Source organism: Sprattus sprattus, assembly GCF_963457725.1.
Source record: "Sprattus sprattus genome assembly, chromosome: 9".
Classification (NCBI taxonomy): domain Eukaryota; kingdom Metazoa; phylum Chordata; class Actinopteri; order Clupeiformes; family Clupeidae; genus Sprattus; species Sprattus sprattus.
In genome coordinates, this window is record NC_137928.1 from 16,271,229 (window position 1) to 16,296,152 (window position 24,924).

Consider the following 24,924-nt stretch of genomic DNA (forward strand, 5'->3'; position numbering starts at 1 on the left):
CGAAACCCTAACCAGTAGGCCACGGCTGCCCCAAGGCAAAGCTGGCAAGGTACTGAGGAGCGGGGGGAAAGGGTTAACTATAATGAGTCTTGAATATCGTGGCATGTAGCAGATGGTGAGATGTACCAAATGGTTGATTCTACGTCAGCATCGGCTTTGCAAGTTTCAGGATGATTTGACGGAATGTTGCTAGGAAGAGCCATTTCAACCAATAAAATGCTGATTTTTTTTTTTTTTTACAAAAATGCCACTTCTGTCATTATTAACAGCCGCATTGATGTGTTTCTTCACAGTTCAGTCTCCTCATTTAGTTTACAGTTTAAGAAAAAAAAAAAACATTTTACAGTGCACTTACGCTTTAAATAAGCGTTTTGTCGGGGCTGAACGCAGGAGTCGATCACGCCCCCCGGTAGTTCTGCGTTAAAGATACATGCTCTGACCTTAGATAACCACAATCGACCGAAAGCTACTGCAACAAACAACCGACTCTTTCAGTTGGTTTAGTCATCAAGTAGGCTACGAGACTTCAGATTTCGAAAACATGTCTGGCTCGATTAAGAATGTTGCAATATTTGGAGCTACGGGAATGACTGGACTGGCGACCTTACCGCAAGCGGTTGCTGCAGGTAGGGCTTCGATGCAGTGTTGTCACATCGCTCCTGTTCTGAAATAATGGCATATATAAATGCCGTGAAATTCGTTAAATTGTTACAACTGACTGAATGTTATGCTCGTTTGCCATTTTCGGTGAACACCCAACGTATGTTACTACCGATGTAGGTCTTTTGTTATGTTTTGGGCCAGAAGATTGTACAACGACGTAGCCATGTAACTAGCGACAATACCAACAACTTGATTATTGCCAAGCAATGATGAAAGACTACTGCAGCATTCCCCACATCTGGACACAAAATGCGGTATAAAGATGATATAAATGAAATAATTATACAAAGGTAACATGAAAAGCAACGCTTTAGCCTGAGATCTAGATGAGCCCGATCCGTTGCATTCCTCCTTTACTACAGTCACAAGGCATCAACGAAGCTATCTAGTCATGGTTGTAGTCATTTTCTGCTGAGTCACTGATCTTGATAGCGCGCTGCATTGTGAGCGATAAACTGCTGACAGTCCTTTATCATCCTTTCCAGGAAGGGTGGGCACTCAGTCCAACATCTGAGCCTTCGTTCCTTTTGCAACTTGAAAAATTCCTGATTTTAACCATTTCGTACATATAATCTACATTATTTAGTTATAGAGCAGGGGATTTTACTTTATAAGACTAATTAATTAGTAGCATATTTTGACAACTGCTAACACATGTTCTTTAAGCTCAGCATCCAACAAATAAACAAATAAAGACTTGATGATTATGAGTTAAGATTCCTCTATTCTCAGTGACCTCCACTAATCTTATATTTGACATACTCTGTACGCTCTGTATTGTTTGTTCTTGCATGTATACTGATCATACTCTGCAGCCTCTTACTGTACTAAAAACTGCTTGCAGCTTTCACTGTCCTCAGACTGACCTCACCCATTCAGTTGTCTTAATCTATCTTTCTGGGACAGTAGAAGGTTTGAAAATTCATTGGAACTACCAAAGTAGTCCTCCGTTTGATACAATATTATTTCGGATTGCTTTAACAAGTAATTGATTTTGAAATACTATTTCTCTAATTCAGGTTTTGGGGAGTCGTCAAGAGTAATATATTTCTAAAAGAAAGATACCTCCCCTTCATTTCTTTAGTATTTTCCCATTGAAATACATCAACCTGGATACGCAGGGCTCACACTGAGGCCCAGAGACCCGAGTGTGACCCGTTTCTGACCCCAGTCATGTCTGTGCTTCCTCTTTTGAAGAGTACAATGTAACCGTTCTGGTGCGTGACACGGCCAGACTCCCTGCCGACCATAAGGCCTCCAGAGTGGTGGTGGGCGACGTTCTGAACAAAGATGACGTGAAGAAGACCATGGAGGGCCAGGATGCAGTCATCATCATACTGGGAACCAGGAATGATCTCGGTAAGTCTGCCTGTCTCTCATAACGCCACAGGTTTCAGCCACCATACCTGGTATAGTTCGGCCCTGGTAACACAGGATAGGATAAACAATTATTCTATAGGTTTAGCCTGCGGTGGTGAAACAAGTTGCTTGAATCATTTTGGAAATTCGCAATAGACCCCTAAGAACATTGTAAAAACTTGAGAACAGAATGACTGAAGGATGTTCTGTGCTGCTGGTGTATGTAGGCCAGTGGTTCTAAGTGTGGGCCAGACCAGACCAGGAAAAAACGGAACGAGAACCCTAAACAACTCTGGTCAAATTGAGTATGATAGTGCTCTTACAGCATAGTAGCCTGTAAATAACCTATTTGCCGATGAGATTATAGCCTACTTTTTTATATATAAGATGGTCAGTACTATTTAGCCTACACATTACAAGGGAAAGCCTAATTATTCATACAACGGAGATGGGTCTTACATGAACCAATCCAAAGAATGCAATAATACATAGCCAATCATAAAAACCTATTTGATCCGGCCTGATTTGAGGTGTTTCAATTAAAAGCTCTGATAAAATAAACAAATGTTTAAAGTATGATGAACTATAATTATAATTTATTATTTTATTGTATTATTTAAATATTGTATTTAAATGAACGACCCATTGAATCGTAGTTACAATGTTTAAGAAATTAAAGGTAAAGTTCAAGAAAAGTTGTTAATCAAAAACAGGTAATAGGTTATATCATTATTCATTGCAAATTGTGTTGGGTGGGGGGGTATTGACAGGGGGCATTGTGACAGGGGCCTGCCATGAAAAGTTTGGGGACCACTGAATAATAGGCTAACAGGTGCAGTTGCATTTTAACCTACACCACAACATGTCCTCAAGAGGGCAGCAAACAACATATTTTGGTGCATTAATGTATTCAGGGCGTAAAATACTGAATGCTGTTTTTGTGGCTAAAGGTCCAACTACAATGATGTCTGAGGGGACGAGAATCATCCTAGAAACCATGAAAGCCAGAGGGATCCGTAAAGTCATTGGATGCATGTCAGGTACAGTGTTGTCTTAAAACAAAAAAAAATGGCATGACCTTGCATTAGAAACAAATTATATGGTAGAACCCTTAGAACCCTGCTCCACCAGTTGAGTTACAGAGCAGTACAGAATGTGTGTTGACTGATCATGTGTGTATTTAATTTTGACTTTTTCAATTGAAGTGTTTTGTATAATTTTAGTATTCAAATGAAAACTCTGCTCTCCTCATCCTCCAGCATTCCTCCTGTGGGACCGGTCCAAAGTTCCCCCTCGTATGGTCCCTGTCACTGAGGACCATGACAGGATGTACACAGTCCTGAAACAATCTGGCTTGGATTATGTGGCAGTGATGCCGCCACACATTGCCGGTGAGGGGATAATTGGTGACTGTTTCAGGACTAATATTATCAGCTGAAAGATACATCATTTACTGTTGCTATTTAAAATGAAAAAAAAGTGTATGCTCTAAATTTTAGTGTATGCTCTAAATGTATGGTCATGAAAATGGGTGCCCTTGTAATAAAACATTATTTACAATTAAGGTGGGTTTATACATGAGATGTGTGGTTTACAGTTTTCTTATAGTAGTGTCCTTTTCTCTCCCCTTAGACAACCACCCCCTGACTGAAAAGTACACAGTCACCGAGAACATGCTGAAGGGAAGGGTCATCTCCAAACACGACCTCGGCCACTTCTTTGTCAAGTGCCTCGCCACTTCAGACTGGGATGGAAAGACTGTCGGTCTCAGTGGGGAATACAGTTAAACTCTGACATGTTTTGAACACATTTTTTATATAGTTTGAGTTTTTTTTGTGCACAAAGTTACTGAGCCTTACTTATCCATAAAATTAGGTACATTTCTTAAAGATAAAATAATGAATAGAGTTAAGGTTAAATACAGAAATACAATGGCCATAGTCTGGATCGGTAACGCTGTATTGTATACACTTTCCTTCTAGTAGATTGATATGTATTTGACAATTTGAAAGACTGAAGTAGCAAAAGCTGACTTGTGCTTACCACATTACACATTACAAGAGAACGTGGCTTTGGTATAGTTTTTATGCTTTTGCCTATTGGGGTTTGCTAGTTATTTGATTTGGATCAGTATCAAGGCCTCTGCTCAACTTATTATTGTTCAATGATCTTGATATTTTTGTATTAAAACAAATGTTGTTATTAAATCATATTTGAAATAAAAACATCTTTCTCAACATCTTTCAGCCAATAGGCCTAGATAATAGGTTATTTTAGGTAGGCTGCTATTTTGGCAGCTATTTAAACCTATTTAAATTAAATATTAAACTCAACAAACAGAACCTCTTGTTTGTTTGGTGATTGTAATTACATGGACCTTAATCTAAATTTCAAAGGGAAATGATTAATCGTATCAAACCAGATAGATAGCACTAAAAAAAACTACAATTCCCATTAACCCCCGCTTTACAAACACGCCTGCTCTCTGCATTCCTCAACTTGAATCACCAGGAGGCGGGAAGTAAGGAAGATCATGTGTATTTTGAAGCAACTTGCCTTCGTCAGCTACAACTTTTTTACCTCAGTATTTCATAGGGGGTTTACATATTTTACCGACGGTTCATTTTTAGATGTCTGGTTCTTTTCCTGAACGATCGAATTCAAAGTGTAATCTCAAAGTCGAAGACGAGGATTCCTCTACACTGACCAGTAGGTAAACTTTAGGCTAATTTTCCGTCCATCTATGTTAGCTATCGCTGCCTAACTAAATCATGTTACCCGAGGAAATAATGGTACTCCGACTGGAGCATAACTTTTATTTTTGTAAGATTACTTTCAGGCACACTTTTAAGATCTTTGATGTCTGTTTTAATATAGGAGGCAGTGTTTGGGATAACCTGCGGCAAATTACGAGACAACAAGTTTAGCAAGCTAACGTCCGACTACATACCATTAGCTATTTTTGCCGGGAAATAACACTGTTAAGAATGAAACACTAGAGCAGACTCGTCTCTGAGGTTTACCCTTCACATTTAGGTAGTTATGATTTCCTTCCTTAATCTCTTTCTTTATACAGAAATTAAAAGATAATTGACTGAAATACAGTTTGAATGTTACTGTCCATACTTGAGAACAACTTGTATAATGGTAAAGCATTCCGTCGCTGTTTCTCAGATGGGTAGTAAGGTAACAGGATGCCCGTCTGCAGCCTCTCACCTCAAACCAACCATTTAGATGCTCTTATATTTACCAATATTGCCATGGCGAAAACCAAAGGTGAATGGGTGCTTCCAGCCATGGTGCCAATCTTAAAATGCTACCAGGATGTGGTGTAGTTCCTTCTGTTGAAGCACATATATGTGCACAAATTATGCTTCGATTAACGCTGAAGGCCTTATGCAACAATATAAAGGCAGTAAGGAGGTTAAAGAAATACTGAATTAGATGCCAAATCATGCTACTGTGTTCCAACGATCTAGAAATAACTGCTTTATGCTGAGAAATATTTACCAAGCTTTTTGCCTTCAATTACGAGACCAACCTCTTTGCTACCACACTAAAATGATCTTTCCTCCACACTGAGACTGAATGAGGTCGAAATTGGTCTATGGCCATGCCGTTTTTCTCCGTCGGGATGTAAATACCACCTGCCCAACGCCACATCCTCAGAATCATTGCTTTTTTAGTACGCTCAGCTTCCATAGATACTTCAAAACATCAGGTGCTCCTTTATAGATACGATAAGGTAGTCCATTAGGTCCAGGAACCTCTTGCCGCCTGGTCATCTCTCCAACTGCGTGCCAGTAACATTAGTTCCACATGCCTCTGCTTGTCAGTATGAACACTTTGAAAATGCTTCTCCGGGTTTTTCTTTCCTATACATTTACATAAATTAGAGTTTTAATAAAAAAATGTGTTTTACTTTTTTGTCAGTAACCCTTTTATCTTTTCCAGGTACAAGATGACTGCCAAAGGTGTGAAGAGGAAGTTCCCAACAGAACCAGAGGAAATGGGCCCGGTGTGGGAGCACCAGCGGCAGTCTGTGCTCGACATTTCCCTTGAGAAGTTCCAGCACGACCTCACTCTGGTGGAGCCCAGCCTGCGACGCTCCGTGCTGATCGCCAACACGCTGCGCCAGATTCAGTCCGAGGAGCCGGTGCCGAGTCCTCATGACCCGGTCATCCCACTCAAGACCCCACCTTCTCCGGTCCAGCAATCAGTTTTACAAAGCAGCTTCAGCCACCTTGGGCCCGTCCAGTCCTTTCCCACGGCAGTCGCCTGTCCGTCGTTGACTGATGATAGCACAGATGACTGGATGTCCACGTCTTCCGAAGACGAATTCTCCCTGTCCACAGCCATCTCCTCCATCCTAAGGGAGCTGGACGGAGATGGCAGCCAAAACAGCAGCCAACCCTCTCTGACCCTGCAGAGGACACCCCTTGGGTCCATTGAAAATCTCCCTGTAGGTTTGGATTCCGGGCCCAGGCAGAAGCCTTGGAGGGCTGGGCAGAGAGGAGAGGAGTGCTGGAGAGGTCTTGAAGGTATTCCTCTGGGCGGTGTTGGTGTCACACGTCAAACTTCCTTACACGATGCTGCCCTTGACAGCCTCTTCTTGGATGTGGATATGTCTGTGTTTGACAGGGAGATGGGTTCGCTCGGGGCGCGGGCCTTCTCGACAGTGGCCAGCGAGGAGCTGGTGAAATATCTGCCTTCACTCTCAGGGACCAGCTCCACTGGGCTCTCCAGTCAGGGCGTGAAAGACTTGCACGAACTTGAGCACATCATGGAGATACTAGTCGAGTCCTGAGATGGGTGTTGTGATTTTAAAAACAACTTGTGGGGGAAATGTCAGGTATAATAGAGCCATACATCATCTACACCGTCTGTATTTGTTCTACTACTCTTTTGTATGTACAGCACTAAGAAATATGCACTGTTTGAGTGCAGAACTATTGAAATACTGCTGTGAGTTCAGTGAATATCCATCTAGATTCCTACACAGATGTTATAAGTATATGACAATTTATGGAACATGACTGCATGGAAATATTATTTGAGAGGTTACGAGCACAATATGAATTTATTTTGTAATATAACTAACCCATTGTGAACTGAAAGGGTCAGAAACATCATCTGGAGTTAATTTGGAAGTGGTAGGGAAAAGGGCCCAGAAGTGAAGTGAAGTGAAGTGTGTGTGTGTGTGTGTGTGTGTGTGTGTGTGTGTGTGTGTGTGTTCTGCTTATGGCTCTCTGTGTTTGTGCTACAGCGCTTCAAACGCTCCAAACTGGGAGGAGAAATGCATGGAGCTCTAGTAAGCTTAAAGGTTTGTCCGCATCAAAGAACTATAACAGTAGTTTTTATTTTAAGTGTCATATCTCTAATCGTTGAATTGAACAAGACTGGTGTGTATGAGGACGGCCATAAGAGGGCAGAGTTACAGACATGGTGTTCAAATGCAATGCGATGTGGAAAGTGTTTCCCAGTTTTAAACACCAAATTGGAATTGGCATTTTGTTTTTTTTACTTTGGAACCGTTACATGACATACCTCTTGTTTTGACTGCCTGTAGTTTACAGTGAATGTTGAGCTGTGAATTTTTCACCATTAGTCTTCTTGTGTTAATCCTACCTCACTAGTGCCACCAGTCCAATGTGCTCTCTCTGGTCAACCTACTAAGGATTGTTTTCACACAACTATGGTCACCATTGATTTCGGGAGGGGGGGGGGGGTTACGGGAAGAGTCCAAAAGTTGTAGTAGTCAAAGCAACATTTTCTTTGAGCTGCACAACTAGTCTTTTGCAACGACCTTCACAAAAATGTTTGAACTGTTCTTGTGTTCCTATGTGTAAACATATATGTTTGACTTTCTAATATGATGTAGAGATTACATACAATATACAATGTTGTAGCAAAGGCCCTCTGTACGGGGTCTCTTTAAACATGTTAGCATTTCATCTTGAAATATTTAAATTCTTGACATTAGACAAACATTAGTGTTTTTTTTATTTGCTAATGCAGAAGCATTCTTTTATATCCAGCCTGGCAATGACGGATTATTAAGAGTATCTATTTGAGTTGACCTGGCTTTTATTTAAAGTTTATTTAGCCTTATCCATGTTTTTTGATATTTCTATGTTTTACATTATTGTTAATTTGAAAACATCACATATTCCATGTTGGCCTAATGATAATGTCCTGTTTATTCCCGGGTTTGGCTGTGAGGTTTTGCCAATGCACTTTGCTCTGTGATGTGACGATTGGGTAATTTTAGATTGAAAAAGGAAAAAGAAAATCTACAAAATCATAAATGGTAATGAATAAATGGTTGTTTATGGTGCTGAAATAACTAAAATATGTAGCCTACTTGAAATTATAATTACAGTAAATTGTTGAGATTTAATGTGAAGGGTAAGGAGGCCATTTTTGTTTTCTTGTAGTTAACCAAGTTTAACTTGGTATACAGTGCAACTAAAGTGAAAAACTGTAAGCGGTCAGGTCGCATCTTTAATACAAACTCACTCTGCTGCTCCTAGAAGACGCGGGGGAGGGAAGTGGAAGAAGAACAACATTACAAACTAATGTAAACACACGGCTGCCCAGAGGGTGCTGCTCACGAGTTACACTGTGTGTCTTGGCTGCCTACAGATGGACACTTCTGTGTGTGCAGCTGTAGCCGCCGACGCCACCTATGAGGACATAGGCGACATCTTACTGAATTATGTCTATGCAAATACTAATGTTCTGGTTGCAACATGTTCATAATAAAGTTTATAATGGACCGTACACATGCTTTGTGCTCGATTGTTTTGAACCTTGTGTGTTGCCATAACAGTAACTCAAGATGTTGGGCCAACTGATAACATAAACAAAAAATGAGTCCATCATTGACAATACAGATGAAACTCATGAAACCTAAAGCAGTAGGTGTTTTGAATTGAATATTGATTGATATATTTTAGATTATTTCATGATTATAGCACTGAATGTTTTACTAGATTTTACTCCAAAGTATTATTGGGGAAGACTCCTGTCCATGCCACAAGCCACTCAGGCTATTCACTAGATAGATAGTTGTGACTTCCAGAGAATGAAACCATTCAAGGACAGATCCAAATGTGCCTTTGATCAAGATTCAATTCAATTTTATATAGCGCCATAACAATACAATTGCCAACTTCTAGTTGAAGTCAAATTATAGGGAGAAAGTTCAAACTAATTTTCACTTTGGACCTGTCTAGTCTAGTTTTGTGAGCATTTCTGTATTGGTCTTCCTTTAAATTTGGAAAATGTAGTCTGTATGTGAGCACATGTGGTGAACATCATTTTTAACTTCAAGAATTAAAAACTGCACAAAAACATAATGTACATACAGCGAGTGTGCAAGATTGGTGGAAAGCTACACTCATTTTAACTAGAACTTGGTCATTGTTCCCATATAGCAGTGAAAGTTCAGTGCGGGTGGTAAATTAATTTCTAGAATAACAGCAGGGACGCCTTTTAACATGCCAGACATCACTCACCCAATGCCTCGACTTTCTCAAAGGAAACAAGTGTCTACATATGGCAGGGTTGTCGTTTTCAAGTCCATGTTATTTTGTATTTTTATGCTAAACTAAAAGATGTTCAAAGAAATGCCAATACAAGTTGTTTACAATAATTACTTTTTTTATTTTATGAGTACAATGGCGTACATAAAAGTACAATGAGTACAATGGCGTACATTTCTTTTTGCATAGTTAAATTGAGACTCAAGTGACAAGTATGATCTACCCCACTCCTTTTAAAATATACCCATCAAGCACCCTTTTATGTCCTATTAAACAAAACAACTACATTCAGGAACACAACTTCATGTATAATTTAAAGATAACATGGTAATTGTATCAAACATCAAAATTGCACTGGCATCGGTCACTGGCAGATGACAACGAGGGCAGATTTAATCATGCTCCACCGCCAAGACTACAGCCTCAGGTCTCTCTGATGTGGGATATGTAACAGGTAGCGAGCATCACAGGGGTCCCTCAAGGATTTCCCTGTGACCATCCACGCACAGAGAAGAAAAGGCTCACATGGTATGAGGAGTTGAATAGTTCACTACCCCTACACTTTGTGACGTGGGTCTACATGTGGAAAAAGATCTTGAGGCTACTTATGTGCAAGTCAGTTATGTCACTGTTTATATTTACACACACATACATATATATATACATATATATATATATATATATATATATATATACATATATATACATATATATATATATATATACATATATATATATATATACATATATATATATACATATATATATATACATATATATATATACATATATATATATACATATATATATATATATATATATATATATATATATATATATATCCAGCAAAATATATATCATCCTATTTTAGTTATTCAAGACAGAAAAAGAGGATAGAACTAAGAAACTGACAGGAAGACTAGTATAATGTCGGTGGACCGACTGCAGTCTCGAGAACTGCTGGTTGTTCAGTTGCAGATGAGGTCACAGATGGCAGTGAGTTACATGGAAGGGCGGCGACAAATTACCCAATCAAATGACATGTGACTGGAGGGAGGGGGGAAAAAAACAGAAAAAGAGCACAACATGGGCCTGAAAAAAATATCAGGAAAATGGAAAACTAAACAAAAGTGCTTTTTCTGCAATTGCCAAAAGTCCCAAGGAGAGGGTGGAGATGGAGTTCAGCCTCAACATACAAGCTCCTGAGAGCTTTTCCATGGGGCCAGAGACCTGATCCAGATTTAATATTGTTGACATTTGGGCGACATGCTCTGGTAAACAGCTTATGGAAATCACCAGAGTACACAAGAACTCAAATGATACAACAGCGATGTCATTGCATAAGGACTCCACAAAGACAGACTTCATTACTAAATAACACAACAACACCACACTGGCAGGCTCTGATGTCCTTGGATACAAAATTAATCAAAATAAATAGCAATTTGAAGTCCAGTAACACAAAGAGGAGTGGTCAGGAAGACCGAATGTTCAAGGAGACAGGAGAGGGTCACTTCTGGCGTCAACCCTACAAACCTCCCCAAAGAACCTCTTCAAAGTAAATACAGAATAATCACTCTGGCTTTGAAGAATGCCGTCTGGCTTTACACACCACCACCCCACGCCACTTCTGCAAGGCAGGGTCATGTTTGCATACAACCCTACAGCAGTTCTGGGCCATATGCTTTCTGGTTTGAGTACTGCAATTACACTGGACTCTTCTCACTCATATCTGATTTTACACAAACCCTCAAAACCAGCTAGCCGGTCCAGTCCAAAAAACAAATATCCACAATCACCATGCCTCAGTCAACATGTTTGATCCACTTTGAGATGTTCTGTGGAGTCAAGCCTACCTTCCCTGACCAATATCACAACAAAACAAAAATAAACAAAATAGGGCGGAGGCGCTAAATGAGTACAAAAGAGTCCTTCATCTGCCAATGGAGTTGTAGGAGACTTGAGAGCTCGGGTCCAGGGGCTTGGTGGCCTCTCGAGTGTCCTGCTCTTCGGCCTTCTCAATGATGGGCTCCTTGTCCTCCGCCAGGTCTTCATCGCAGCTGGGTAGGTGGAAGAACGCTGTGAGGCCGTGGATGTCGGCCAGCTTGTGGAACGTGCGCAGAACAAGGAACATCACCATCAAACCGACGAAGAGGTAGACTGCAAGAGACAAAACAGGGCGTCTTAAAAGGCATTCATTCTGATAAGTAAATTCATATGCGTAAGATACAACCAGCAGACTGCAAGAGAGGAAACGTTTTCCTGCACAACAGGATTTTTATGATATGGTAGCTAATTTAACCTTTAAAAACAAACAAAAAAACATGTTGAACCAGCTTTGGAATAATGCCCTTATCCCTTGGAAGTAATGAGGGAAAACCAAATATGAAGGGTCACTAACCTCAGGTTCGTGAGCATGTAGAGCAGGTCAATAAGAGTCGCTTTCCTTGATGAAAGAGGACAAACCTACGCTCATCTGAAATGAGGCCTTGGTGAGGGTGAATTAAAACCTTGTTTTCTAACATGAATTGTCCTCATTTTCAGCTTTTCATGTAACAGTAAACAGCCGATAATCAGGTATTGTAAACAAGGTATTGTTCTTTAAAAAGAAAAGCCTGAGTCCTATCATTCGGTAAGATACATAAATTGGATTAAGTGCTTTGCTAAACAGGTCACTAAACAGACTGTTCTTTTCTCAGTTTCTCCCCCCTTTTCATCACCAAGTGATGGCCCAACATCAGAAAGGCTATATACTCAAATAACCTTGAAAGTTCTCACACTATAATAGGCCACAGTGCACAGTGGGACAATCTTATACAGCTTTTGTAGCTAGATACCAATCCATTTAAGCAACCTACACCCTTTAGGCAACACCTTCAAACGAGGAAGTTGCTGACTGTGGACCAGATCGACACCAGATAAGGACTAGGACTACTACTCAGTTCTTAACTGCAAGAACTCGTGGGCCATTTTGGGGCGACCCAGACCTTTGTGCATGCAGCGAACACGGGAGCCCACCCCTGCAGGACCCCTTTCTAAGGATGCTCTCAGGGGAGAAACCTGGCTAGGTACTCCTGTGCGGCCCTGAAACTGCTGGGTGGTGCTTGTAGTAATTGTGATGGTGCTGCTGGAGAACAGAAAAAAAATTCTGTAGTGCTTGGAACTGACATCAAAGAGCAAAGGAAAGCGTAGGTCTGGTAGTTCCTGCACTAAACTTTGGAGAACGCCATCATTATTCTGTAATGCTTTTCAGCCACTTTAAAGTCCCATGTGTTTCTGCAGTGGGAAGGCGCCTACATGTTGGCATCTTACTGCACCAGGATCTGTTCGAGCACAAAGTTAAGCCAAGCCGAATACCACAGGAGTGAATAAACTCGATGACTAATAGAGCATGACTCATTGGGCCATATCTTCCCAGCTGCTTAAACACGGAGGCTGTAAATCTCCCTGCGCCCCCGGAGAACAGGACCTCATTTCAGGGAGTTGAGGCCAGCCTGAGCAAATAAAAACATACATGCCATAAACTGGTCAAAAATCGAATGACAGGAATGTATCCTTTACTAAAGAAACACATATTGATCATTGTTCATCAGCCTGTTAATGTTTCACAACAACATACGATTTTGAAGTCAAAAACGTAATGTTTGCTTGTTGAAGAGATGACCAGGCCTTTGGAATTACATTCCACCATACATTAACTAAGTATCCAAATCATTTGCATTTGCATTTATGACAAAAAAAACATTTGACTCAAGGTCTTATTTAAATGGTCAAAAATTCACATAAAAAAGTTGGACGGCAACCCAGCTAATCATTCAGAAACAGACCCTAGAGTTTTTACAGAGATATTTCTGCAAGACTGTAGGGATGTTGCATGCGATACAGTTTTTATGGCAGTCATCTGGCAAACATGTTTACTTCAAAAACTCTCCAGCTTAGGTTTATGTGGAGGAGGCCCAGAGGTGAAAAAGGCTGTATACTTAAAAAAAAAAAAGGTGTGAATTTTCTCTCCAGGAAGATGAGTTATGCCACAGCTCCCTGCCCCAAGCGCACGCCCATACATGCACGGCTAGACATAGAAAGAAGGAAGTGTGAAACTTCACACAAGCCACAGTTTCCCTAATGCACTTCAGTACTGACCAATCATTGCCCTCAGCACAGGGAGTTGGGAGGTCATAATCACACTACCATTTTTATTTATGTGCTGCCCTTCTGGCAAGAGCCCAAGGTGCTTTCCAGAGCTCTTGCAAGAGACAAAGATAAGGTAGAATGGTAAAAGGAGAAGTAGAAATAAACCCTATAATTAAAAAAATGTAAAACCTGTCCAAATGAAACAGACAGCTAATGCATTGAAATGGCAGAATGCCAAATGTAATGACTGGTAATATTTGCCCAGTGCCAGCGACGTCAGATGGCAGTTTAAAAAAAAAAAGGGTGTGTCGCAACAAAGTCATCTACCCTAGTGAGGTCAGCGATAAAAGCTCAGTCATTGTCCTCAAATGAACAGTGAGCAAAAAAAAAGAAAAACGGAAACTGCTGCTCTCAAGAGAAATCTATCCTGGAATTTTAACGAAGTGGATCTTTATCACGAAAGCTTCACGACTCCGGGTTGCCGTCAAAGTTGACCGGACCATGTTTTGGCCATTAAACAACATTCCATCTTCATCCCAGAATGGCATCCAGAGCAAACTGGTTACTCAACTCACCGACCTAGGATTTTCCCAACCCACCGGTCACTGGATCAGGAACCTTCTGACCAACTTCACAGAGAGCACTGAGTAGAGCAGCCAACATACTGAAAGACCCAACCCACCCTGGACAATATCGGTTTTACCTTCTGCTTTTGGGCATATGCTTCAGGCCCATCACAGCACGGTTAACAGCCTCAGGAACAGCTTCTGACCCAGGGTCATATGACAACTGAACAAATACTGACACAAACCTGTGAGACTATCTGCACGACTCTTACAGTAACTTCTACAAACTGATGTTTACATTGTAACTGCTCCCTTTATAGATTCCTGTCTGCACTATCTGTATACAAGGCCACTGCATCCCAACAAATATGCATCATTCTCAAGTGCAATCTGGCAGCTGCTTTCTCATAGTTTCGTTTTGTTTTATACCTTGTTTTTATAGGTTGAACCAATTTTTACATTTCATATTTTTGAGTTGCTACTGCACGCAATAAAAGGGATCTATCTAACCATCTAAGGAATGAAGAAACGTTCTGAAAATGATAACATCTTGAAAAAGGTCTCGGTAAGCTAGTGTTTTATTGCGTTGAAATCATGTGGGCACCCACAGGCCTCTGTAAGCAAGTTCCATTGTACATCCAGGAGGAGGAGACTCCTCTCTGTTGTTTTTCTGTGAGCCTGAGCACATAATCAATCCGTGACAAAGAATGTCAATGTTATTAAATTATAACACCAGCGGCTGGACAGCGGCGAGCAAGAGGGAGGGAATAAGAGAGGTTTGTTTTCAAATCAGTCTCATGTGTTGTAGCTTTAAAGCCAAGAGTTTCACAGTCGAGTGTTTTCCATTCAGTCAATTTCCAGAAGCGCCACACTACAGGAAGTGAGAAGGGACAGACAATATCAGCCGTCCGCTATAAAGCGTTTCATGTAGTTTTGTTTTTGAAAGACATATTTGAGGGGCCTAAATAGGTTTCACTTCAGCATTGGGTCCCATTCCCACGCTTTTAAAACAAGTAGATTGCATGCAACAGCAAAACTAAAATACTCTGGCATAAATCTTTTTTTTTGGTTCGTTTTGCCGTAAACCTGCCAACCTCCAAACTCAATATCGGTAGGTCAGAGACCCACACAGCCACCCAATCGCAGTCACTCATGCTTTTAATATTAAATAATTTGACAGTAGCTTAAAATGGAAATATACCTAGCACGCATGATCAAACTCTGTCAATTAGCATGTTTAATGGGTTGGAAACTATTCTAAAATCAGTCCAATGTCTCATTAAGGGAGAGCTCAAAACAGAAAGCCGCACAACTGAGTGGTGCTTTGTTAAGTTATGGAAGGTTTTAGCAGGAAAGCTGGGCTTGTTGACGTCAAATCTCACCGCTATTCAAGAGTAAACTCTCCAAAGTCACACCTTAATACGTGCTCTTGTTTTCAAAGTGTTAAGTAACATATGGCCTAAACTACAGACACTACCACTAAATAAAGGCTTCCCTTGACAATCACAAGTGGATGGGACATGTCGGTACAGCCTAGTAGGGACACTTTAGGAGAAATACAGTGTTCGTCTGCTTTCAGATATAATGCTACAATCAATAGGCTTGCTTTGTTTGACGGTGAAAAATAGGGGCCTGAATACATACCCTCATCCTTAATTATAAAGGGAACACAACTGGAAGAGAAGTCTGTGGCTGAAGCACAAGCCAGTGTTTCAAGGTTATGGCCATGACTCACTCACCCATCACAAAGATCTTGTAGAGGGCCCTGTTCTCCTGTCTCGGCTGCTCAGCTGGGACAAAGTCTCCCAGGCCGATGGTGCAGAGCGATATGAAGCAGAAGTAGAAGCCGTCCAGGAAGGACCAGTTGGCCTCGATGGTGCTGAAGACTAGCGCGGGCACGGCAAAGAAGCAGAGTACCACCAGGATCAGCAGCAGGCCGAAGTGCACGGTGCTGGCTAGCCGCGGCTGCATGCCCGCATGATTCTGCAGCACCTTCAGGGGCCAGTAGGTCAGCACGTGCATGAGGCGATGGACGCAGGCGGCCAGGACCATCATGGTGAAGGGAACACCCAGCAGAGCGTAGAGGATGGAGAAGGCCTTGCCCCCGTCTGACAGGGGCGTGGTATGGCCATATCCTGGTAGATAAAAGACAGAAAGCAAAGGGGAGAGAGAGAAAGAAAGAAAGAAAGAAAGAAAGAAAGAAAGAGGGTATTTAATTTCAACATGAACACATTCACAAACAGATGACCTCAGTTCACATACAAAAGCACACATAAGCCTTGAGCCAACATCAGAGTACTCATGCCTGTTCAGCATTGTCTATGGATTATCAGTGAATATAAACAGATGGACACGCTTGTAAAACAAGACATCTTATGCGTCTACCAGAACAACAGAGTCCCTATGTTTACCATTTCTCGATTTTAGTTTGCCTGTCTATTCATGGGACTTCTACTCTGTGATGATTATCTGCTAATGCTTTATGGGGAAAAAGTACCCACCTGCATCTTCATCTGTCAACAATTTCTAGGTAGGGGACAGTAAAACTGAACTGAAACAAGGCTAACAATAATTGAATAGTGCATCAACAATAAAATAAGACCATCCTGAGACAAAATGTTTGTCCTCACCCCCCGCCTCCTCCTCACTAGATCAGAAATCGTATCTTTAACCCTAGGGTAATACTGAGGTAACAGTTTGACGCCCACACCTTCATGATGCAAGCTTGTGCACTGATAGTTTATGCAGGCATTTGTACATCAAAGAAAGTTCTGCTTCTGGGCACGAGTTACATGGTTGGTTGGTTGTTTGATTAAACAATTAATTTAGGTATAAATCTGTTGAAGTATTTGGAGTATTGTTACTAATCCAAATCATGAGGGAGTTTTCACATGTGCTCTTTTAAGTTCGGTTAAATAGGACTAAGGTTCGTTTTCAGTCGCACTTCAGTGCGGACCAAAAGAACCGCACCTACAGTAGACCTTTGAGAGGAGGTGGACTCTGTCTGGTCACAAACAAACAATGGAGTGGTATGTTTGGGGTGGGATCCTGATCTGACTCACCTGCTCGGTTACGCTGGGGTTCTAGATGCATCAACTGCACCAAATAGCCCACAGTTTATCCCCAGAATAATTACAAAGTGAATGAATTAATTAATATTGAATGCCAGTGCCAGATATGAACCTAATAGGCTGTTGAAGTAAAAGCTTAATTCTTTCACATCACTCACAATTTGTACGCTATGCTATCGGGGAAATAAGTGAAAGAAGCCCCCAACATTTTTTATAGAAAATGGAGCTTTTGCTGCCACAACTTGCACTGCAGAAATTGCTAGAATGTCTGTTGAAACATTAAACTCATCTCAGCAAGATGTAGCCTAAGCTAAGCCTATATATTTTTTGTTTCAGAAGTTGCAAATGTATTCCATTAGACAAATTTGTTAAGCTATTAAATCCAATATTTAGGGCCAATCGCATGTTCTCATCCAAGGCCTGAATAAATACAGGCCTATTGACCTACAAAAACAACATTTGTTTCTCATGGAATGTAAGTGAGCAAAGCACTCTTTCACAGGCTCAAAATCACATACCCTGTTAACATCATAAGGTAGTTTCGAAGGGATATGGCTAGAACAAACCATTGGATAAGTTCGGCCGGGCTCTGCCCATTTAATGCCTTTAACGCATGCTCATTTTTTGGTGAAATCCTGATCGAGCACTGCCATTTCCGCCAGCCGTTTGTCGTCAAAATAGGGCCTTGGGGTGAAATAGGCCTCCATCTTACATAAAAGGAACATTAATACTTCCCTCCATTATAATCACATTTTCTACACGAGTGGGACTCAACACAGCCATGTGTTTCCATGTTTGCCAACTGATTGTGACTTGTTCTGGTTTCTTGTGAGAAATAAGTCAAAACAAATCAACGGTTTTTGAGTTTAGTATAGCTTTAGGGGGGCTTGTCTCCAGAGAGTCTTTAAGACAACAAAGCTCTTTCTGTTGGGAACAGAAAACAACCCCCGTCTGCATTTACAATATTCAACTGGAGTCCCCCCCACCCCCACCCCGTCCATTTCTTTGATTTGTTTCCGTCTCTGTCAGAACAAAGGAGAGCCTTATCGATATTCCTTACCCATAAGGACTGCTCTGTTTTCTGTTGTTTATTGAATTAAGAGTCTGTGCCACTTTTTTAAGTCTAAAAATAAAGTCAAACTCTGCCGATCTTGCTTATGCTGTTTGAGGCAGTATTGTCATGACAATAACACAACATGACCTGACAGTACTAGACACGGGTCTTATAACTACAAATCCATTCTAATTCATCTTGCCATCATGCACAGTATTTCACTATTCTATTTAGGTCGCACACAAAACCTTAATGGCAAAATATATATATATATGGACAGCGAACAGGGGAATTTCTGTACTGCTAACAGGTAGAGCCTATTTTGCAACGTGCTCCCAAAAAAACTCTGTGTTTGAGTCATAGCAAGTCAGGTCTTTACTTCCTCTTGCACTCCAAACACTTCGCTCACTATGGTTTGCTTCATGCAAATTACTTTCAGTGTGACCGCTCACACAAATAAGCTTGGCTTCAAAAGACAACTCAGTCCAAAAGACATAGATAAGCTTACGCCATGCTCATTCACTACCTAACCAAGAGATGGTCAACACACAGTCTCAATACAATTACATGTCACTCAAATGTTGCACTTCACAGGCAATTGTTACACATAACAGGCATACCCCTTACTCCTTTAAGCCTGTGTGTAAGTTTTAACGGTTTGTCTCTATGGATTCCTCTTTGTGCTAATAACTTTAATTAGTCTCACTGAACTGTATAAATACATCTCAAAAGTAGTCTATCAGTCAATTTGACTGGCCGTCATTTTTTACTTAATCCTGACCAGTAGATGATTAAGTAGGTATAAGTGTTCCGTTTTGCATTACACCCATGGAAGTGTGGGTCTGGAGCACCTGGGTACTTTTTTTTTTATTTTTTTTTTACTTTTTTACTTTTAACAGGCAATATCCTTTTCTACATTGCCGACGTCTTATGAGGTAACCGAAAGAGACGTTTAACTTGCACAGGTAGCTCAACGTGTTGGAATGACAAATATTCCCTCATATAGAATCTAAAAATTGAGATGGTTCCGCTACAACTGCAAATATTTAATTTCACAGGTACTTTACAACCAGCATTGTTTTTTTTATTTATTTTTTATGGCGCATTGTTGGAATTGCAGGTCAGCAATTACAAATAGGCTAATGTCCAGGTGCGACTCGATAAAGTATCTTAACGCAGTCACCTTGATAAAACGACAACGTGGCGCAGTGAGCGTTTCCCCTTTGCCTGGAAAAACTAACTACCTTCTAATTAGGCTACATACACCTAAGCTATGACATAAACTTCGACTTTAACATGTAATACACAAACAATATGAAAAGGTCGGTAAAACCCAAAGTCTGTATGGAAGATAGACTGCCCAAACAAGCAACACCAGTGATTGATTTAAGCAGCTCATTCAGCACAGCCAATGAGAGCGGTAGCTCCGTCTGAAGTTTTCCGACCTCCTTCTGATGTAGCCTAAAGTTAGGCTACTTCTCTGACTTAAAATGAAAATGTCCAACAAAGTAAAAACTCAACTTGTTTTAACACATCAGTTATCGACTTTGTGTAGGTAATACTATATTGTTATACGCCCACAAGAATATTTGAAGATAGTGGAACAGTTCATCTTACATGCTATGGCTTTGAAAGCTGATAAAAAAAATAAACTTTTGGTAAATTATTACGCACCTACTGTCGTCACCAAAGTGTTCGCGAAGAACAAAGACGAGGCCAGATCCCAATTTGAATGGCCTGAACCATTTCGGAGTACTGAAACACCGTACTTATTGGCCTTCAAAACTCTTTCCAAAAAGACGTCCAACTGCGATGCGTTGATGCAACTCTGGTTGAGAAATTGCTGTTTGAGAGACGTCAAGTCAGTTCTCAGCTGCTCCTCCACCGGTCCTTCGACGTAAGAGAAAACAAGTGCTCCAAAAAGCAGGTAAGAGATGTAGAATATAACAATCCCCGCTACGAGAATGCAAGTTCTAATCAGCGGGGACATCGCTAGCCCTGTGCGTGCTCCTACATGTACTCAAATATATCAGTGACTCTCCTCACTCGCAGCTTTGTGAAGAGGACAACTTTAATTGAACTCCACCTTCTCGCGATCCTCCACCCACAGAGAAATGCTGGCCAGGAAATAAGGTCGCAACTGGGTCACGAGGAAAGTAAAAGTCCTCGGTGGTTTGAGAAATGAGTGTAATGTAGGAATGCAATAGTGATTGTAGAGTAGTCCTCCTATGGTTTATTTTATACAGAATGTTGACTCTGGTTGGGTTGTGCATACAGCAGTACTGTTAGGCTGCCAGTGATGCTTATGTCGTCACTCTGGAGTTTTTTTTTCTCAGATGTGCTCATGAAAACGGAATAATTTGTAGCCGAGATAAATCCACTGTAAAACAGTGACCGAGGGAAACGTGTTGCTGAAAGTAAGTCGAGATTATTGCAGTGGAAACGTTCATGTGGTGTAGCGGAGAAAACTTAATCACATGCTCTCACAGACAAAAAATAGAAAAAAATTGCCGGAGGAAATAATAGTCTGCATTAGTCAGCATTTCTGCAGAATAATCACTTTTCATAGATGATTGTATTTATTCTTCCTCCTGACTCTAGTTCTCTGTACAGTCATCCTATGGTTAAGTAACATGGCCATGTGAGGTCCTTGCACTTCTGTTCAAACAATGCCTGCTATCTGAAAACAGGGCACTACACAGCAGGAGTCATCCACTGTAAATGTTACAAATATTCCCTTTCACGTCTTAGCTTTCACACCTCAAGTTTCACATCTGATCTCTCACAAATTCCCTTGAGTTTTTCTAAGAAATATTTAGGCAAGTGCTTAAACTGAAAGGGGTCTGAGGTCCCTTTTGAGGGTCACACTTTGTGACTGACTCATCTTGTAAGACATTGGTCTCATCTCTTATTCATCAATCAAGTAGGCCACATAGGTGCTCATAAAAAGTTTAATAATCCCAAATGAAACTTCAGCAAGACAATGAAAGGAAAATAGGAATATCATTTGGTCAAAGATGACAAACTGTAAACTACGTGGCCACATAACACTTTCCGCTGTTTCAACATCAATAACAAGCCTAATTTAAAATGTTCAAAGTTGCCCTTCAAACAACCCAGAAAATATGATTTTTTTTGTTCATTGGTGAATTAATGTAAAAATATAACACAAACACTTGAGAGTTCAATAATCCACACTACATGGCACTGCAGACATTCACATAGGGACAGGAGATCATCGGACTCTTGGGGGGATCATGAATGCTTTTCTGTTCACATCTTCTGCACAGACACACAGCGTTCCTGTGTGTCTTAAATCTTTGTCCTCATAGGGCATCGAATTAAATTCAAGCATGTTGATAAAACTGCGATAAAAGGAAGTCCTCCATACTTTCACAAATATACAGTAAGAATGTTTCAAGATTGCAATGGAAAACATGAGCCTGACAGTTGGCTCTTATACAAGATGTTATGAGTGAAATGAGGTGCTGCTCCTTAAAAAGCTCTATCGAAAAATACTTCTCCTTTCTTTATTAAGATACATCTATCACTAAGTGTTGAGTGCTTAAGGTGTCGATGCAAGAGACAGTAGCACCTACATAGCAGTTCATGGTGAATCTGTCCCAGATCAGGGCCCGAACTGGGCCAGATAAACCAGTTGTCTAGTTTGGCACTGACACATTATTAAATCCAGGTATGAATTAAGGGATGACTGAAAAATTCAGTTATTATTTCTAAGTAGAAATATATCAAATGGTAGCATTGCACTGTTAGGATTCGACGTCTTTTGTGAGAGATGAGTAGAAGGATTCAGAATTGAAAAAGACTTAGAAGCCCAAATCAGAATAGTCATGAGCCCTGTAAAACAAACAAACTAACCAACACACGGGACAGCATCTCAACATTTTCTTTCTGTCTTTCATCAACAATTTACGGCCCACATGGTGTGTGATGTTTGAGGGGGCCTTGCGGTAACAAACAGAGAAAGGAAGTGTGTCAGGCAGAGTTGCATTGTGGAAATTTAAGCCAGAAGGTTCCTGTTCAGGTCATATGACAGCCTCCTCTTGCTGACCAGTGAGGACTGCAGGCTCACCACATGATGTCCGGCAGTGAGGTCATGACCTTGCGCCAGGTCCCTTGGATGTGCCTGGACAGAGAATGAAAATAATGATAATAATTTGATTATTTAATATGACAAAAATACAATTTTAATTAATAATTGTAGTTTTCTGATGAGAGCACAAAGGTCCTTACGGTGATGGCAAGATAAAACAAATATAAAAAACAAGTACAAAAATAAACATCTAACTAAATAAAAATGGACAAAATTGACTAAAAAAGGTCCGTAAAGTAAAAGTAAAGAATAGTAGCAAAGAATAGGAATAGAATATAATGATTGTATACTTTGTTCTGTGATGATCATAATTCATAAAATTTGTTAATGTGTTTTCACTTCTATATTGCAAACGATTAGCACTGTAGTTTGACTCATGTTTCATGAATGAATGCGCACACTGTTATGTAATCGGATGGAATGTGTAATTAGGCACTTCATCTCCCAAACACCCACAGGACGCTGTGGCCGTTTGTGGAAAACCAACAAAAATAAAGGCAGACACCTACTGTAAGATGTCCGTCCACCTGTAGTGATGTCAGGAGATGCTTCCAGGAAGGAGATTCCGTCCGTTTGTGCTTCAGGCCAAACATTTTGTTCAAGTCTTGGAAGCCGTCCAGCAAGCTCCTCTCCCTAACAAGCAAGCAAGGCAGAGTGAATAATGTGCAATGCCACAGCACTCAAATGTACCCTATCAAAACACCTTTAAGTATTTAGATAGGTGCAAAGATAATGTCAGGCTCCGAAACAAATCTCGCCCTGTTGCTGCCCGGACCTGGTCTCAGTTTGGTCCATGGTCTAGTCAGCGCTAGATCCATTTCAGGGTCTATTGCTATCTCAGTGTAACATGGTGCATGTGTTCAATTTCATGCCAACTGCAAAACATTCACTTGGCGGTCTGCTCCCTCTGCCCCCTCTGAATGGCTTGGTTGTTGTGAGATCCTGACAGTTCCTCATATCCACCACTAGAGGGAGAAGTGCTCTGGTTTTACAGCGAGTTAGAGCGAGAGAGCAAGAAACGTCCTCAGCAGTACATACACATTCAACTCCAAAGGTTTTCAGTCTGCCATGTGCAAGCGCAAATTTCTAGAATCTACAAACAAAGAGCATACGGACACACACACATCAGCACGAATACACACACACACCCACATATGCATACACACTCACGCAAAGATCTGTTGAATCAATTATTTATTTGTAGGCTTCAGGCACAGGGATCTTTGCAACAGTTAATTATCCTGTGTGCAATCTGTCTTTCTGTGTGCAAATAATTTCAATCTTGTTTACATATCCAAAGTTATTTATGGAAATCCCACATTTTAGAGTTGCACTATGGAAATGCAACCGCACAAAGCATGTGTGATGCCTGAGCTTCCGTATGACCTTGAAAAAGCAATCCAAGACCAAGAGGATTACGCACAGGACACGCTTTTGCTATGGAAGTGATGCAGATATCTGCTTTGATTGTCTGACCCTACACTCATATAACCATTAAGCCCATCCCTTTGATATACAGATTTTGCATTCTGCAGAGTCCTGCCCAAGATCTGCACAGCAAACACGTGCTCGTATTCTCTTTTCTTCTCACATACCCATAATCCTCAGGGGCGGTCTTCTGTTCTGCAGCTCCCCGCAGGAGCTGTTTCAGTGTCGGAATTCCAATGGAGTCAAAGGTCGTGTTCGGCACAGGTGGGAAGGCCTCTAGAAACACTTTTGGCTGCACGGAACGGAACACAGAGGCGACAAATAAGAATACATCAGCCACCAAGGTATGTCAGTTTTCACATCAATCCAGTAAAATAACCTTCACAATATCAGCACACTTCTCCACCTCACAACGAAGTGCAAGTTGAAACAGAATATGAATCTATGACTATTAAAACATCAATAATGGCCGTAATACACTGTTAACGTTCACTGCACCATCTATTTGTTATTAACATTTTTGAAATGTAAGGAAATTCAGTGAAATACACCAGGCTTTGAATTTGGAAATTCAGTGACATATAACAGGCTTTGAACAACATGATATCATTATGTCAATTAAATGAGCTTGCTGAACCAGTTATCTGCCTAAGGTACTGTAATGAGCCATCCACGCTAACTTTGATGACCACTGTTACTATAATGATATGAGAGTGCAAACTGCCCAGCTATAAGGGAAATCTCTCAGAAATGTTATTCATGTTTTAATGTGATGTTGTAAAATTTGATTCATTCTGATTGGCTGTCAGTTTTTTATCGTTCACACAATCGATCTGAAAGTGATGTACAACAACATCAGTCATCATGTAGTTATTGTAATAGAGCGTGGTGTGTTCGTTATGAGCTTGAGTGAAATTTAAAACCATAGTATTTACAGTTATAGCTATCTTTGGCAGTGTAGGTGCGCCTCTATTCTCTTGTTCTCTTTATT

General features: G+C 40.7%; 3 protein-coding genes and 1 long non-coding RNA gene across 4 annotated transcripts; 2 read left to right on the forward strand and 2 right to left on the reverse strand.

Annotated features, from left to right (window-relative positions):
- The first annotated feature begins 450 nt into the window (after positions 1 to 450).
- On the forward strand, positions 451 to 4,260 carry blvrb (biliverdin reductase B). The gene is made up of 5 exons (XM_080844328.1): positions 451 to 626; positions 1,861 to 2,022; positions 2,973 to 3,062; positions 3,282 to 3,413; positions 3,655 to 4,260. The coding sequence occupies exons 1-5, from the start codon at positions 542 to 544 to the stop codon at positions 3,807 to 3,809; spliced, it is 624 nt and encodes a 207-aa protein (XP_080700454.1). The 5' UTR covers positions 451 to 541; the 3' UTR covers positions 3,810 to 4,260.
- Positions 4,261 to 5,983: 1,723 nt separating this feature from the next.
- Positions 5,984 to 6,829, forward strand: sertad3 (SERTA domain containing 3; the record flags this gene model as incomplete). The annotated part of the gene is made up of 1 exon (XM_080845274.1): positions 5,984 to 6,829. One exon carries the CDS (start codon positions 5,984 to 5,986, stop codon positions 6,827 to 6,829), a length of 846 nt encoding a protein of 281 aa, XP_080701400.1.
- Positions 6,830 to 10,453: 3,624 nt separating this feature from the next.
- Positions 10,454 to 20,400, reverse strand: kcnk6 (potassium channel, subfamily K, member 6). Its single transcript, XM_080844459.1, has 3 exons — positions 20,066 to 20,400; positions 16,006 to 16,401; positions 10,454 to 11,729 (listed from the first exon to the last, which is right to left on the reverse strand). Exons 1-3 carry the CDS (start codon positions 20,379 to 20,381, stop codon positions 11,503 to 11,505), a joined length of 939 nt encoding a protein of 312 aa, XP_080700585.1. The 5' UTR covers positions 20,382 to 20,400; the 3' UTR covers positions 10,454 to 11,502.
- Positions 20,401 to 22,087: 1,687 nt separating this feature from the next.
- LOC308370048 lies at positions 22,088 to 24,209 on the reverse strand. Its single transcript, XR_013968771.1, has 3 exons — positions 24,101 to 24,209; positions 23,015 to 23,138; positions 22,088 to 22,538 (listed from the first exon to the last, which is right to left on the reverse strand). It is a non-coding gene; the product is annotated as an uncharacterized lncRNA (long non-coding RNA).
- Between the last annotated feature and the right edge of the window lie 715 nt (positions 24,210 to 24,924).

Coding starts and splice junctions, on each gene's coding strand:
- blvrb (XM_080844328.1), top strand. CDS start 542: ATGTCTGGCTCGATTAAGAATGTTGCAATATTTGGAGCTACGGGAATG. Junction 627..1,860: donor ACCGCAAGCGGTTGCTGCAG/GTAGGGCTTCGA, acceptor CCTCTTTTGAAG/AGTACAATGTAACCGTTCTG. Junction 3,063..3,281: donor AGTCATTGGATGCATGTCAG/GTACAGTGTTGT, acceptor CTCATCCTCCAG/CATTCCTCCTGTGGGACCGG.
- kcnk6 (XM_080844459.1), bottom strand. CDS start 20,381: ATGTCCCCGCTGATTAGAACTTGCATTCTCGTAGCGGGGATTGTTATA. Junction 16,402..20,065: donor CACTTTGGTGACGACAGTAG/GTGCGTAATAAT, acceptor TTTATCTACCAG/GATATGGCCATACCACGCCC. Junction 11,730..16,005: donor CTACAAGATCTTTGTGATGG/GTGAGTGAGTCA, acceptor TGTCTCTTGCAG/TCTACCTCTTCGTCGGTTTG.